Below are 15,830 nucleotides of genomic sequence, written 5' to 3'. Positions count from 1 at the left end.
CTCCGCAAACACATAGGGTGTATAATAAGTACAGTAGATGGTACAATACAGTAAACCATCGTCTTACTAAAGTCTAAGTGGTGAGAGTGAAATATTTACGACGCAATAAACGCTGCTAACGATCCATGACCTACCTTTTATTACTATATCCGCATGTAGGTACGTACCAACCTGTCTACTACGCGTCATCTCTCTTTCTACCATGTCCATCGTCATGCGTGTCGTCTTCCACGCAACAAACCCCCTTCATCTTATTTTCGTCACATTTCATCGCATCTTGAAACACGTGCACCGTTGCACGTTTTTCCTATACCGTGAACATAATTTCTTCAGTTATTTTCTCACCCCTACGGTAAAATCCGATGTTATAAATGTATCTGATGATTATTTCTATTTTATACGCAATTTCTAACAATTATCTTTCGTGTCAAGTGTGCAGATTTCTATTATACGTGTAATTAGAGACAAATTAGTAACGTTCGTGGATGAAACAAATATTGTGCAGCAGTTTTTTACGACAATTATCAGTGACTAAGTGATGAATATATGACGTTAAAATAATATGATGATTGATCAGAGTTCAGTTCGTAGCAGCCCTCGTTAAGCCCAAAATTGCTGCTCAACATAGCAAGAATGATGGAACGTATAATGTGTGTGTGTATACCCGGCGTATTACATTCATATACACAATATACATATATACTTGCGCACGCGCAGCATGAATTATTAATGAAAGTGTATAATTTTAAACGAGGTAAACGGAGGCTTCTGACCGCATAAAACTAATCATGATTAATGTTAAAACGTTTGTCGATGCATTGAAATTAAAACTCGAGAACCGTTTTTTTTATTTAAATATAAATGCTAGTAAAGAATCGATAATTCATGTACCTAAGGAAATTCCGGAGGTAAAATTTACTTCTTCAAAGCAACGCTGTCGGGGTGTCTACTATCGTCGGCGTTCTAGCTTGCGCCAAATCGAATTCAAGGAGTCCCAGATCGTCAATTTTGGACGAACAGAACGGGAGATATCGGACTTTGAAGCTCGCGAATAGCAAGCGAGTAGCGCGCGAGCATTGCTGCGCGTCCGACACGCGAGCCACGAATAACTCTTGCCACTTCAAAGTGCGATATCTCGGGATTAGTTCATCCAAAATCATCGAGACAGGACTGGTTGGATTCGTCTTGAAACCAGCTACACCGTCAACGAGCGTAAGGCATGGTTGGATTAAAAAAATGCCGTACCTTCCGATGGTCGCAGACGCCAAGCGTTGGATGTTCACATTATGATCGCAACCTGAAATATAATAGCTTTCTCGATATTAAAGCTGCATAATCAACGTGAGCGGGATTCTTGAATTTGTCAATGTTACAATCCTCATCGGAAATGAAGACACTGAGTTTCAAATCCCGATGTATTTAGGTCACCAGAGGGTCTGGATAGACATGAAATTTGTTTTATTTTCTAACGAGAAACCCCTGTGGGTAGGAGAGAACGAGGACATGCGAGAAATCTTTTTCTTTATTACTGTCCTGACGGAAAGGCAGAATTACTCGCGACTGAAATGAAAGCTTCTTGTACCAGAAACCGTTGGAGTTTTCAGTCTTCCGGAAGAACCAAACAAGCAGGCAGAGAATACGATAAAGGAAGAAGAGAAAAGACAGACGAAATAAGAAACCGTTAAAATTTCAAGTAAAGCTTCAGGCATGGTACCTACAATATGATTACAAAATCATTTCGCACAAATTTCATTCTTTTCCTCCTGCGCGTTGGACGTCGCGAAGTTGTTATAGAACATGAAAGAAAGAGTAGAACGAAGCTCTTTTTATTGCTTAAGGAAGAAAAAAAACGTTTACAAGAGACGCAAAATCATTTTCTCGATACATGGGGAACTATAATACGGAAAGACGAAAGTGGATACTCAAAAAAAGTTGTAAAGCGATTTTAGTCAACGAGAAAATGAAAGGAGAGGGAAGGAAAAAATCACGAGACATTGCAGGGTTATATCGAACGACACGAGAAGACAGCACACAGCGAGACTCGGTGTACAAGATAAAGAGGAAAGATCGAAGAGGAAAAAGAAGAAGAGCAGGAGTAGTAGGAAGAAGAGGCTGTCCGTCAGTCCGTCCATCCACCCGTCAGTTACCTCGTCTGTTAGCGTCACGTCACTGAAATACTCCGGTTAAATCCGTCACTCGGTGAACCAATACATCGAGCCGAGGAAACCCACGTGCACGTCTCAGGAAGCACAGGTATGTAGATGATGTACCCATTTCACCTCGTAACCGTATCTATAGGTGGTGGTGGACATACGCACGTGCAATGTACAGATACATTGGAACTCGATTCCTAGGTGAAGGTAGGCTTCAAGAGCCCAGCATTACTCCCAACCTATAAATATCAAATCCATCTCGTCGGTTTGAACCTCCTTCGTCGAAGTCAACGTGACATCCCCCCTTCCGTTATTGTGCTCTCGCGCTGATATCTTGATTATGAATCTTACAATTCGGAGAGTCATGTACTCGGGTTAATTAATGATTTATCAATCTTTCGTTGCATCAGATTTCACAGGATTTCGTAGGGTTCGAGGTAAAGTCGAAACGGTCTGGAAGATTCATGTAGTAGATATGAGGATTGATTTCACGGTCAGTAGAGCGTACAAAACATATTTCAGAAGTTGCGAGAAATTTTTGTATCAACAAAATTTTTTAAATAGTTTCAATGATCTTGCGACGTTTAAAACGGTATTAGAAACCTAACATCATTGATGTTGTGAACAGTGATTTAGACAGTGTATCGTCGAGTGGCAGATCGGACGGGCAATTAATTAGGCACGATATAAATCAATTATCTTCGACCCGTGATCTATTTTAACTCGAATATCTTCGTCTTCCTGTTCGGCTCTTCTTGACACTACAAATCGCATGTGATTTTAAAAGATCACAAACTATTTCTGCGTACACAAACACGATATACATATAATAGATACAAATCGACCGCTTCATCAGCTTGTTGAAATCCGCTGCATAACTTGAAAGGCGACTGTCATATTGAGAGAAAAAAAAGGAAAGGAATAACGTCTATTTGTGCATACCGTATAGACCTAAGCTACAAGCCCAAAAAATTTCAAGATATCTCGACGATCACAGACAGTGGATAAATTTCCATCTTGATTTCTCTGTTATGCTATACTAGGAGTGCAGCTGCAGTATACAGATTGAACGGGAGATACGAAAACAGGAACTACGTGTCTCCACGACAGTCTGAATAACGCAGCAACGCTATCCCGACGCCAAAGCGTCTCAGAGCGGCATCAGAAGCAGAGTATAGAAGAAAGAAGTAAAGTCAGTGGCGAAGCCAGTTGCACAATGATGAATGGTGCACAGCATCAGTAACAGCAGCATCAGAATACGTAATTATTTCTTGTACAAATAAACTAACCATATGTGAAATATCGTGTATCGGTTAGTGACGTCAAAGTGTCAAAAGCACGTGTTGCTTTCCTAGATTAAGAGAGAAGACCAGACCTGGCGTGTCTGATATAAACAGACAAAATTTCCAACACATAGACAAAACGATACGCGTTGCGTTACGCCACGTTTATATCAAATGGTGATCTAGAGCTGCGGCATAACAAGTATAGATCATAGTTGTAGTAACACGTGGGTGGTGGACAGATCGTCAAATTTATATCCGGAGACAGATCGAATAATTACTCGTATGGTATGAAAAATAAACAACTCCGACTGACCGTGGATGATAAATCACGATTTCTCCACCTGCCGCATCCTCCCTGATAAAATGCTGCACGTTCCGCAAAATGGAGTCTGACGATACGTTGGCAATTTTTTAAGAACCCCCGAGATCATCTGAATTCTTGAGAATGAAACGGTGTAAGAGGATGTCTGTTATAGTCAAGTGTTCCACGGCGCTATATTGCTATTTTAGAACACACAAGTGTGCAGCATCGCTGATGGTATGGAATTAGAGATTGAGCAGGCAGGCACGCGCTCGAATGTATAATGTATAATGTTGAAAAGTATTCAGTTTATTGACGCCGTTAATACCGTACAGACAGCGTCAGGACGTTAATAACTTCATTATCTCTCGACCGGAGCAAATTGAATAATTCTTCACGTTACGAGTTCCACTTACTACTTTCCGCTTCACATTTCTCAGATATGGTTTCAATTTTTTCCAACTTATAAGTCGAATAAAATTAGCGGGAACAATTTTTACTGTTCTAGTTATAAAATAAATATAACGACACTCATGCAGTTCATCGTTTCTTGGTATTTTCTTATCGTGCAGGTGACAACGGACGCTGCAAAAGCGCAACGATTTATTACGCCTAACTACGTACAAAGAAGTGCGAGTTGCACAGCATTATATGGTTGAATATAATCGTCCAGGTGTTACGACAACTACGACGTAGCTGCAAGGTTGGCAAATTCCAGCGCAGTATCTATAGGATATAATATTCAATCTTGCCATTTCTTTTCAGCTTGCGAAATACTCGAACGGATCTAAATACGCGTTCAAGTGTCTGAAAATTAATTGATTTTATCGTTCGACCCGAATTCCGTTAACGCGTTTTTAATGCCATTCCGTAGTCTATAATTTATATACGAAGTTCGTCTCAATATATATATATAAAAGGAAAACTTAATCCGTATAAATTGATTTATAATTAAATAAACGGGAGACTACGAGATCAAGTAATAATTTAGGAAAGAAAAAGGAGAGAGAGAAAATTTGAAACGACGTCGGGTATAATTTGTTTCATCGATTGGCTGTTGATATTGAATTCGGAACTCGTTTCAACCAACCCTCAGTAGACAGGCGGTGCAATTACTCGATGAAATAACTTATATCTCCGACTTTCATAATAAAGCTGTAGAAGAAAAATGTATAAAAGAATCGGTTTCTCACTGTGTAGATCGTCGAAATAAACTCAGAGAGATAGATAAATCAACGCGAGGGGTGATTGCATCGGTTCAGCAAAGAGAAAACAAAATTACGCTTTTTAGTATAACGTACGAAAAAATTGTAACTTGTGATCAATTTTCATTGTCGGAATTATACAGGAAAATAAATAGCATTTCGTTATCTGCGTCAAACAGGTAAATCCAAGGTATAATAACCTGATTGCGATACTTTTTTAGTTCGTTGAAATAATTTGAAATTTTACATCCATTCACATAGAAGACGATAAAAAAAAAAATTTATGTTCTTGTAGAATAACGATAAATAATTATAGAATAATGGCCGCACGTAAAGCTAACGCAACACTTGAGTATAATATGTTTCACAGTGTCTATAACGTGCATGCGGCAAGCAGCAGATCGCGGCGAAAGACATCTGATGGTAATTATAACGTGATAATTATAGAAACGTTTAACGAAGAGAACAATAATGCGGTCGCCGAAAGTCAAACTACAATATTTCGACTTCTATGTTACATTCTTTTCAACATAATAGTTGTTTTATTTTAACACCTGTTTAAATTATCACAACTTTTAATATCTCTCTGAAATGGTTCAATAAAATTTGAATACATATACATATATCGTAAAAAAAATTAATCTAAACATATATTTATAAGATTTATAAGAGCAACATTTTTCTTATTATGAAGCTGAAGCTAGCCAACGATTCACAGAGAGTTCGTATAAAAATTCTTTTTCACTATCAAATTATTTGAATCAGTAGATGAGCGTTACAAATCTTTTAAAGCCGTTTATCCAATTGATTTTTCCATGGAAACCACTGCGTGTGAAAAGTTTTTTGTGAATCAATGATTCGCTATCGGCGGCTAGGTTAAGCATAACTTTCTTCTTCATAAAGAGTGCCAAAAGTATTATCGGGAGGCAAGAAAAAATGTTACCTTATAAATATATCAATCTTTAATAAAAAAAAATTCTCGATAAATTAAAAATATCGAAAATCCATGTTTATAATGCAGCACAAGAGCATATTTTCCGCTTTTAAAATACATTTACACATTCATCAATATTCTTCATCAATATCCCGTATGGCAAGCAATAAAGCCATAGCTTTTCCCGACGTTTTAAAAATTTTCAAATTGCTTTACTTCACGCTGACCTGCGTTCTGATTAATGGTCCAAGAGGAAAAAAGAAAAAGAAAAAAAAACAGCCATAATCATAATAGCAAAATAAACTGAACTCACCTTGGCGTAATCGATCTTCAGGGTGCAGCAACCTGAGTAGATATCGGCACCGTGGAGGGTGTCCTTCGCTCGTGTTGCTGACTCGACAGAATCAAACGTGATTCCGAGATATCATTTTACAGTTAAGAATTTTCACCATTGAATCGTAAAATTTTATAAACATGACTATATAATACATTGAATATTCTCCGTGGAAGTTACTATAAAAACGAATGAGATATAAGTTTGAAATTTCTCTTTTTTTTTTTCTATTTCTTAATTCTTCAAACGAATGTAGCCGCCTTAAACTTTCTACGACGGTTTATATATGAAAAGGATATTCCACCATCGCTTGCACGCCATTTTTCTTGAATATGACGATTCTCTGTACTTGTCCGCTCGGTACGCTTATTGTGTGAAGAACTTCCTGTAACAAAAGGTTAAAACCATGTTAATAATACTATGCATTAACAAGTGGTGATACAACAACAACAGATGATATAATTAGAACGCCGATCTGTTGAAACACATATTCGGCATGTACAGTAATGTTAATTAATAATGCCTTTCTTGTTTTCGGTCCGAAACAAAGTGCGATTTCGATTCTATACGAATTATGTGAGAATAACTGTTAAATTTAGTATTTAGATTCATAACGAGCGACTTCAAAAGTGAAAGATTTGTTGAGTTCCTAATAAATCATCTAACTATCTTCACAGTGTCAAATCCTAATTTGCCTCCAAGACATACAACCCTTATTTTCCGCAAGTTACGAGCCACCCTGAATACAAGGTATGTTTACATCGTACACAGTAGTACGAGGGTTAGTAAATGGTGAATGGCAGAAGGAGAAGTCAAGATCGACGGGTTCGCGATGGACGTTAAAGGACGAGAAGGTGGGACGACCATCGGTGGGCCGGATGGCTCTTTGCCAAAGAGTTTTTATAGGTCTCCGGGTTTTATGAGGTTTGTTTTGTGTATCGATTTACCAAAGGAGAAAGAGTAAGAGTGCAGTGCAGGTTGGCGGATAGTTTCCTCGAAAACGGGAACTGTAGCCACACGATGACGTGAAAACCCGAACATCCTGCCGCTTCGACTTCTTACTATCCAGAGCACAAACAGAAGGAGGACCCCGGCAGCAATAGCAGCAGACTTTCCCGCTGATTGCCCGACCTTTGCTTACACACACACACACACACACACACACAATGTGCGTGACTTCAATCCCACGCAAACACCCACCGAAAGTACGGTGATGAAACCGCGTCCAGCATCCCTACACGTTTCGTACTCGACGTATGAGTGTAGAGAAAACTCGACCTCCATATTGAGATTGAAAATCGAGAAACAAAGTTTGCACATGTGGCTTCCCCTTTTTACTACATCTTCTTCTTTTTCTATTTTGATGGCTTTACGACTGCAGAGCTATAGAGAACCTGCCAAACCGGATAACGTACGTCTTGGTCAGCTACAATACCGGAAGTAAACTGAATGGAAGTTTGTTTGATTGTATGAATGGATAGATGCAAGGAGGGTGAAGTAGACAGGAAATTGCTTGGAATAGCTTCACATCACTCCGCGATTGATTCCATACGAATTCAACCAAAAATCATCAGAGAACACCATAAACAGTCTGTATACTCAATACATATAAGTGATCTACAAATAGTGATACTCAAGAGAAGAGAAAATTTTCTCATCATCCACTCAAAAAAAAATGTCTTCTTTTTTTTTCAGCCTTGCACATTTTATATACGTTCGACTTAATTTTGTAATATCGCTTCGTTTAGCTTCAATTCAAAATCTTTAACTTGAACAAAAAAAGACATGATCTAAGATTTTCCAAAATAGAGGCAACCATTTATGCACTGTTGAATAAGTTTGACTGGAGTCTCAAGTCTTCTGACAAATTGGTTAAATACTTGACTTGAACAACAGAGATTGGTACCAACGTTTATTTTCCGATCGTCTATATAGGTCTGTACAGAGAAGATTGAATGGGGTAAAGTAGTAGGAGGCTGCGTTAGATTTAGAGAGCAGTATAATCCGCGTAGTGTATACAACCATTCTCAAACGCGTGGTGTAGTTGTAGTTCGCCACGAATGATGATGAAACGATGTAACCTGACCTAAAAACTCTGGGTCCAATTCAACGTCGAGATGTTTCTTATTCCATTCTTGTTAAAAATCACAGCGCGATACACGACGATGAAAAATGAATGAGTAGAAAAATAAGAAAATAAGAAAATGAAGCCATAAGAGATAATAAAGCGCAGTACCTAATAACAGAAGAAAGACAATGAAATTGAACCACTCCGATAGTAGGTATGTATGTACATAACAGATCAACTACGCCGATTTCCCGAAGGGCAAAAATCTTTATGTATTCATTACTACAGCTGCCATACCGCAGTGCTGTATTGCCATACGTGAAACAAATCTACAATACATACATAGACATTTAAACAATTCATTCACCCTCACATCTGCAGTCCTCGTTTTGGTCTCACCGTTTTATGCCAGCTGTAGGAGTTGCCGAAATTGAAGCAGCAGCCGGCCAGGCTCGAAGACGTTGGAAATACGAAAATCTCTTATATATATACTTTTGGATTAAGGATGGAAGGCGGGGAAAGGGGAGGATGAAGAGGGCGAGAAGATTGGACGGAAATTCACACCCAACGATACGTCCAATTTGCCTGTGTGTGTCTTGTATGTATAATAACAACACCCGTCATAATCCCGGTGCAATTTGCGGCTTCTAATCTGACCTGACCTAACCCAACCTAACCTAACACGATTTCGAGTTATTTTTTCTCCACACACCTCGCTGATGGTGTTTGACTATCCATATGGGTATAATAACTGGGTATAATGATATTGTATAAACAGATCTCGAATTAGGTATCGGTTTGCGTATATTTTACATTTCCTGCATGTAAGGAAATAAAATTTGGCGTTTTATCACCTTCAAGCTGATAAATACTTGATAATCACGAGTCAGAGTTGGTTACTGCGTTTTTTTTTAAAAATGAATGGATCGTCTGAATCAAAAGTAAGGAAATTGAAGATATGAAACCACATTTTTCCTACTATGTGATAGAATTAAATCTATAGAAATTCAAGCGAGAGATGCTGTAAGATACTACTAATTTGTGAAAAGATTTCATTCCGAGATTTTTGGAAATTATTTCAAGCTCGTGTATTTCATTCGATTCTGGTATTTTTGTACTTATTTTGATCTTTGACCCGATTCCCACAAATGGTCTGGAAAACATGCAAGAAATCTCATACTATTTACAAAGCGCAAATGTTATTGTTGACCAATATTTGTCGTACCACACTTACTCAAATCTATTTCCATCTACTCTGGAGATAACCGTTTGTGAATTATTTTCCAAACAATCTTTGGATATCTATACGGTGAACAAAATAAGCACCCAGACTTTTGAATCGTATTAAAAACAGCAGAATTTTAATCATTTTAAACGTTCTATTAATAAAAGCTTACGACAAATTGTTGATGTCTTATAAATTTTCTTATCCGAATTAGCTCAGAATTATTTCCATCACATAGTAATGATGTTGTTTCATTCGTGTACACAATCATTGGCACAAATAACAATGCTGGACATTTTCTCAACGGTTTTTTTCCAGACAATCCGACCGATTCATTTTTAAACAAACAAACGTCCATTACTTACAAGTAATTCTGAACCCTGAACTACGGGGAGCTAACAAAAAGGTTTTCAAGACAATGGTGTACATAAAACAGAGACCTGACTGCAGAAGATGAGGAGACAATCGAGTATTTAACATGCGTGTTCACGTCGAGTTGGATCGTTGACTAAATTTGGCGTTTATACGGTACGTGGCTGATATCGGTGAACGCTTTTCCTGCACGACTAACCGTCGGGTCGGAAAACTGTGTATAAAATCTTAGCGTCGGAAAAACTTTCTAACATGGAAGGCTTCCGTGATTCTATAATATGAAAAGAAATAAGGATTGGAGGATGAAATATTGATCGAAATAAATTTATCTAAATACTCAATTGAGCTAAGAGAAATTGTTGCAATTTATTGGCTCACAAGGGAAAAGCCGCCGAGGCATAAAAACCCCTTATTATTAAAGACGTAAAGTTGTGTCAAGAGTGTATGAGGTGTTAGCGTACGATCAATGGTTACGTCTCGCAAGTGGAGAGCTGCCGTGAGATTCTGAGGCCGAAGGCGTGAATCTACGGAGGTTCGATCGGCTGGCGGGAACCTACAGTTTAAATTGGAGAGGAGAGGAAGAGAACAAGAGAGTTCCGATCGCGACTGGAATGGCCGGAGACTCGAATCAGACTGACTAACCGAGCGTCGATTCCCGGTCAATTATTTTTTCTTCCAACGATCAGTGCCATCTTGCGGTTAACGACGATCCACCCAATCGCGTACCCCCGCGATCGCGCCTAAACTTAACACGGCTAGAGATTTCGGGTATCAGATGGGGTAGATAGTACGCGCGTACATGAGAACGGTAAGGATTGGTACGGTCTGATGAAAATCCATGTATAGAACACATCTACAAGTGTACGAACATGTAGGTATATTATAAGAGTTAATCCGATTTCTGAGCTGTCTCTATCTCGACGAAGATACCCTGTCGTTAAGGATACGTGCTCAGCGATCAACCCTCGACCCTTAAAGATCTTCCGGAATATCACCTCGTCACCAAGAAACTACCAAACTCTATCGACTCTCAACGTGCCGGGTGAATATTCACTACCTCTTATATATATATATATATATATGTATAATCAGGGTAGGTTGCAGGAAGTTGATAAGGAAAGGAGCTTCCGTCGCGCACGTAAATTTCACTACTTGGATAAGAAGAAGAAGAATCTCATCGAAGTAAAGAGACGGGTATAAGGAAAAGAGAAGTGAAGAGAAATGTTCAATTTTTATCATCTCAACTACGTACAACAACGTGTGTAAAACTTTTTCAACCTCACAATTGCATCGATCTTGAAGTAACGTTCGATCAAGTGTGAATCCAGCCTCGACATATCCTTTAACGACTTTGAAAAAGCAGCATATATTTGGTATGTGACATCTGCATTGGTTATATTATAGAATCGTATACTACAGAAGTTCGTCTTATCGGTACAACAATCGTTGAGAAAAATCTCTGAACCATGCCAAGAGTCGAAACTTGAGAAAGTAAATTGAGTTTTGAAGTTCTATCGGTTCGACGCGACTGCTGTGATATCTGAGAAATGGATAATAGAGACTTTAGAGCCGTGCTACCGAAAAACTTTATAGAACACGGTGGCTCAAAGATGAACCTGACATTATCAGGATCGTAATCCTATCGTGACTCACTCCCGGTATTCGCAGTTATCATCAGATATGCCAATTCAACATCTTGTAATCTGAATGTAAACACGAAAATAATTATCAGACAAAAAAGCTATCTTATTAGAATTGCTACTAATTATCATCAAAAGTTCATAGCACAGATTAAAAACACAAATGAATCCTCATCGTTGGTGAACGTACACAATTCTCAGAGGTCTCATGTATTTATCCGATTTGTTGCAAAAAAAACAAAAACGAGCAGCTCCTAGCATATGCACTGATAAAAAAATGAAAGACCATCGACCAATACAGTACTTTGAAGAAATATTTTTCAACGAAAAAATGTACAACTTTAAAACATTAAATCAAGTCATTCGATTCTGGTTTTAAAACCTCCCAAAAATTTACAATTTTTTTTCTCAAATTTTCCACAAGTAACCACCCTACCAAATTCACAATCATTGAAAATAACGTTAAACCGAGATTTCCAGCGCAGTATAAAAAGTCGAGGACTCGCAGTTGGGGTTGAAGCGTAAAGCTGCCCACTCTGGAAGCCCGCAGGGGTCGCAAAGTCGTGAGAGGGTGATGGAATCTGGTGAAGTGGCAGCGCTTGTTCACATATAGCAAAGCAGTCTCAGCAAAGCCATTCGAACATGTACCTTATACTGCTCGGTACACAACAAAGTATACAAGGGGTGGAACACATCGAATCGGAGTAGGTAAATCTGGATTCAGAGTCATTTCCACCAGCAACAGCACAGCACCCGGGGGGGTGTGTCTCTCCGCTAATCTGTAAATCGTTGGTCGCCCAAAAATACACACTTTGCGCAGCTGCGAGGCGCGCATCACGAACCGCGCACAGACATCAAACAGTAGGAGGGTGGCAGCAGGTTGGTATCGCTAATGCAAATCGATACCAACCTCTAAGCGTTTCGAGAGGGGCTTTCCGAAGTGGTGGTGGTGGTGGTGGTGGAGGTATCGGTGAATGTGTGGTGTATTGTCGTTCGTTGTCGAGTATCTGGTTATATCTTAATGCTCCCTGTCGTTTCGGTGCCGGACCCCTTCCAAGGGGTGAGGGGGAACCCTGAACTCGTCAATCTCGATTCCACTGATCAATCTAACGTTATATATATATATAATATATATATATATACGCCGAGAAGATTCGCGTATTGAGCATCAAGGGGAAAGCATCCAGTGTTGGTTAACGGTGACAAATTGGTAAAAATAGCCATCGATCAGCTACCAATTGTATCACGTTATTTTTCTCCAAGTTTCCCAATCGACCGTTGCTAAAGACGAGACTTTGTATTATAAGAAAAACGAAGCTTTTCGATAATGGCTTTGTTACAGGTGCTCGGTATCTCTTAGCACTCACGCCTCATTCTTCGTCTCTTCTATCTTATAGATATAGAGACTCTCAATTTCACCTGACTATCTCACCTACCGTGTATTCCCAGAATCCTGATACTGCACTCTACTCGTTTCAAAACAATTTTCATCTATCTTCTGAATTGCACACTTCTTTTCGCTGTTCCATCAACTTCCTCGCAATAAAATGTTCTAAATATATACCTAAAGTTATTAAACCCTCATCCTGACCTCCGGTTATCCTAGAAACGTAAAAGCGAAGCCAAGCCAGTTGAGTCTGTTCCTTACCGCTCGGAATTTTCTCTCAGCTGTTGATCCAACTTATATATGTTTAAGCTGTTTTTTTACTGACTTTAAATGACAAGATCAAGTCGTTTTAACACCTGTTATTTGATGATCAATTCGTTTTGAATTCGTCTTCGTTTACTGCTGGAGATCAAACTCCAAGATATAATTAAATAAACAGAGAAGACAATTTCATCCGGGAATTTAAGGATCGCTTCGCAGGACTATTCACTCTCGAGTCTACTCGCTTCTTACTACCTTATTATTCAACTTATTTTATTTATTTTATATCCAAATACTCGTCGGTGTTCCTTACTGATACTCATCGACGAGTATCGACGACTCTCGACGAGTCTTTGCATAGATAAGGTAAAATAATTTAAATAAGGTAGTAAGAAGCGAGTGGACTCGAGAGTGAATAGCTCCTCGGATCGCTCTGAGATACCATTCTATAATGTATAAAATTAAGAAAAAAATGTGCTATTATTGATGTAAAAAAGAATTGAATTAAAATGTGATATAGAGAAACCGAATAAAAGCTTATTCTTCCCTTCTTTCTTTTTTTTCTTTCTTTTTCTTCTACTTCCTGTCACTAATTCTTCATAAATAAATTTTTTTAAATTTTAAACCAGAAATCCATACTGTCGTGGTCCTCTCTCGTTTTTGGCATGCGTTAAGTTAAATTTGGTATTGCATCACTGATAATTAATTACCTGTCGTACCCGCGTCGTTGCGATCTGTTCGCATTGTCTAGAAGCGCTCAGGCAAACCGTTACGCTGGTATGCAGGACGTCGTCGCGTCGTCGTCGTCGTCGACGAGAATCGTTCTTGCAACGGCAGCAGTACAACGAGCTACGGCCAATAATCCCAGCCAATTTAATTACACGCCTGTCTCTCGCTGTTTATAGTTTCTCTCCCTCTTCACATACACATCGATCTACACGCACATACCTACATAGTATTTAGCAAAGGTAGTATGTGTGTATAAATAATTTACGCATATTTTTCCAATTCCATCAACGAGCGGCTTCGATAGAGAAATTCTAAAAAAAAAAAAAAAAAAAAAAAAATTAAATAAATAATATTCATATGTTTATCCGTGTACACGTGGATTCTATATGTATACATATAATAATGTATATACGAAAATCCGCTATTGTAGTACGAAAGTCACGCTTTTAGACAGTATATTTTGAATAGTATATATACATATACAAAACGTTTTTTTTTTCTTTTCCAAACACCTATGTGAACGAGGCGTTGACTATAAATAAACTATTGAATAGCACACGTGAATATACCTATATATATATTTATTTAAAATGTATAAATACGTTGAGATAAAGAGGGAGAAGTTGAGTTAATTGCGTGATCATCAAAAATGTCGGATGAAGTCTTACATCATCATTCGTAAACTTTTTTTCGAACAATGTTGTTAAAATAAATCAGTTTTCATTCTGGAAAAATTCATTCCCTCGAACTTTGACTCGGCGATAACCGCGAAGGTTAATGATTTTCAAATGCATTATTATACGTTCAATAATTCCCTCCGAGTTGTTACATCATGGACATTCATGGATGTAGATTTGCACGTCGAATATTAAATTTTTCATATAACCTGGTTAAAATTATTTATTATTGTTACGTTAAATTCGAGATGATTCGAGTCAAAAGATAAATGAGAAACATTTTTTTCTTTGCTTATAAAGTGAAAAGTTTTTCTTAAATTATAAGTGAACAACGCCTAGAATAAAAACTTTATCCGGATATACCTACATAGATTTTAAAAATTGATTATAAAGATACAGCCAATAACTGATTAAAGATTTGTAAAACATATAAGGATTAAATGACTGCGAGACAAAGACTGACTTACGTTCAACCCTTTGAGTCACATATTATTGTGCTGAGTCAACATTTTTAACAAAATAGTAATCTCTAGTTTTTGGAGTCACTGATTACGAATCTGAAATGGAATTTAAAACATTCAAGGTGGCGGAATCAATATGGCGGTCGAAACTTTTAGATTCGAACGAATCCACAGAAAAAACCGTGACAAGAAATTTTTCGGGTCACTGATTACGAATCTGAAAGCAGATTTACAAAATTCAACCCAACAAATCCAATCGGCGACCCCGAAGGCTCCTGCATAGAGTATTTAGACCGGATTCGATCAAATTTCAAATTTTCGTCAACAATATTGGATCCGCCATTTTGAATATTTTTAAATCCGATTTCAGATTCGTAACAAAGATGGCACAAAGAGCGAATAAGATCGTAGAAATATAGCGAGTAAATGCACGAGTGAATCGTGTGTTAGTCGAACATATAAATGCACGCGGATCCTCTTTTCAAAGCTTATTTATTCATCTCGTTCGTTCGAAATGTGATGCCTCTCTCGTACTAAAACACCCATGCAAACATGCAAACAGCGATGTAAACAGATCAGCTTCGTGTGTACGTTCTGTTATACCACCAGTTATCTTCATCTCCTTCTCATTACTATTCTCATTCATCTCCTTACTCACATATTCACATTATATGAAGGAATTGATTTATAGATCAGATACCTTATATACTTTATACTTTCTTCGCGGTAATTTTCAAAATAATCGTATAAAACGGTTTGACAATCGTACCGGCTTTACTTTATAATCGTAAGCCTTG

General features: G+C 38.1%; 1 protein-coding gene across 2 annotated transcripts in view; it reads right to left on the bottom strand.

Moving 5' to 3' along the window:
* The window catches only part of LOC124406852 (heterogeneous nuclear ribonucleoprotein L), a 73,118-nt gene that overhangs the window by 25,564 nt on the left and 31,724 nt on the right, over window positions 1-15,830 (bottom strand). For both annotated transcript variants that reach the window (XM_046882493.1, XM_046882494.1), the window contains exons 4-5: window positions 6,513-6,598; window positions 6,193-6,289 (exon numbers count right to left, since the gene is read on the bottom strand). In XM_046882493.1, the coding sequence (XP_046738449.1) occupies window positions 6,193-6,289; window positions 6,513-6,598 (183 nt within the window). The remainder of the gene's footprint in view (window positions 1-6,192; window positions 6,290-6,512; window positions 6,599-15,830) is intronic.

This window comes from Diprion similis, chromosome 6, assembly GCF_021155765.1.
Source record: "Diprion similis isolate iyDipSimi1 chromosome 6, iyDipSimi1.1, whole genome shotgun sequence".
NCBI classification, from domain to species: domain Eukaryota; kingdom Metazoa; phylum Arthropoda; class Insecta; order Hymenoptera; family Diprionidae; genus Diprion; species Diprion similis.
Note: the sequence above shows the minus strand (reverse complement) of the source record. Positions and strands in the feature narration are given on the sequence as shown.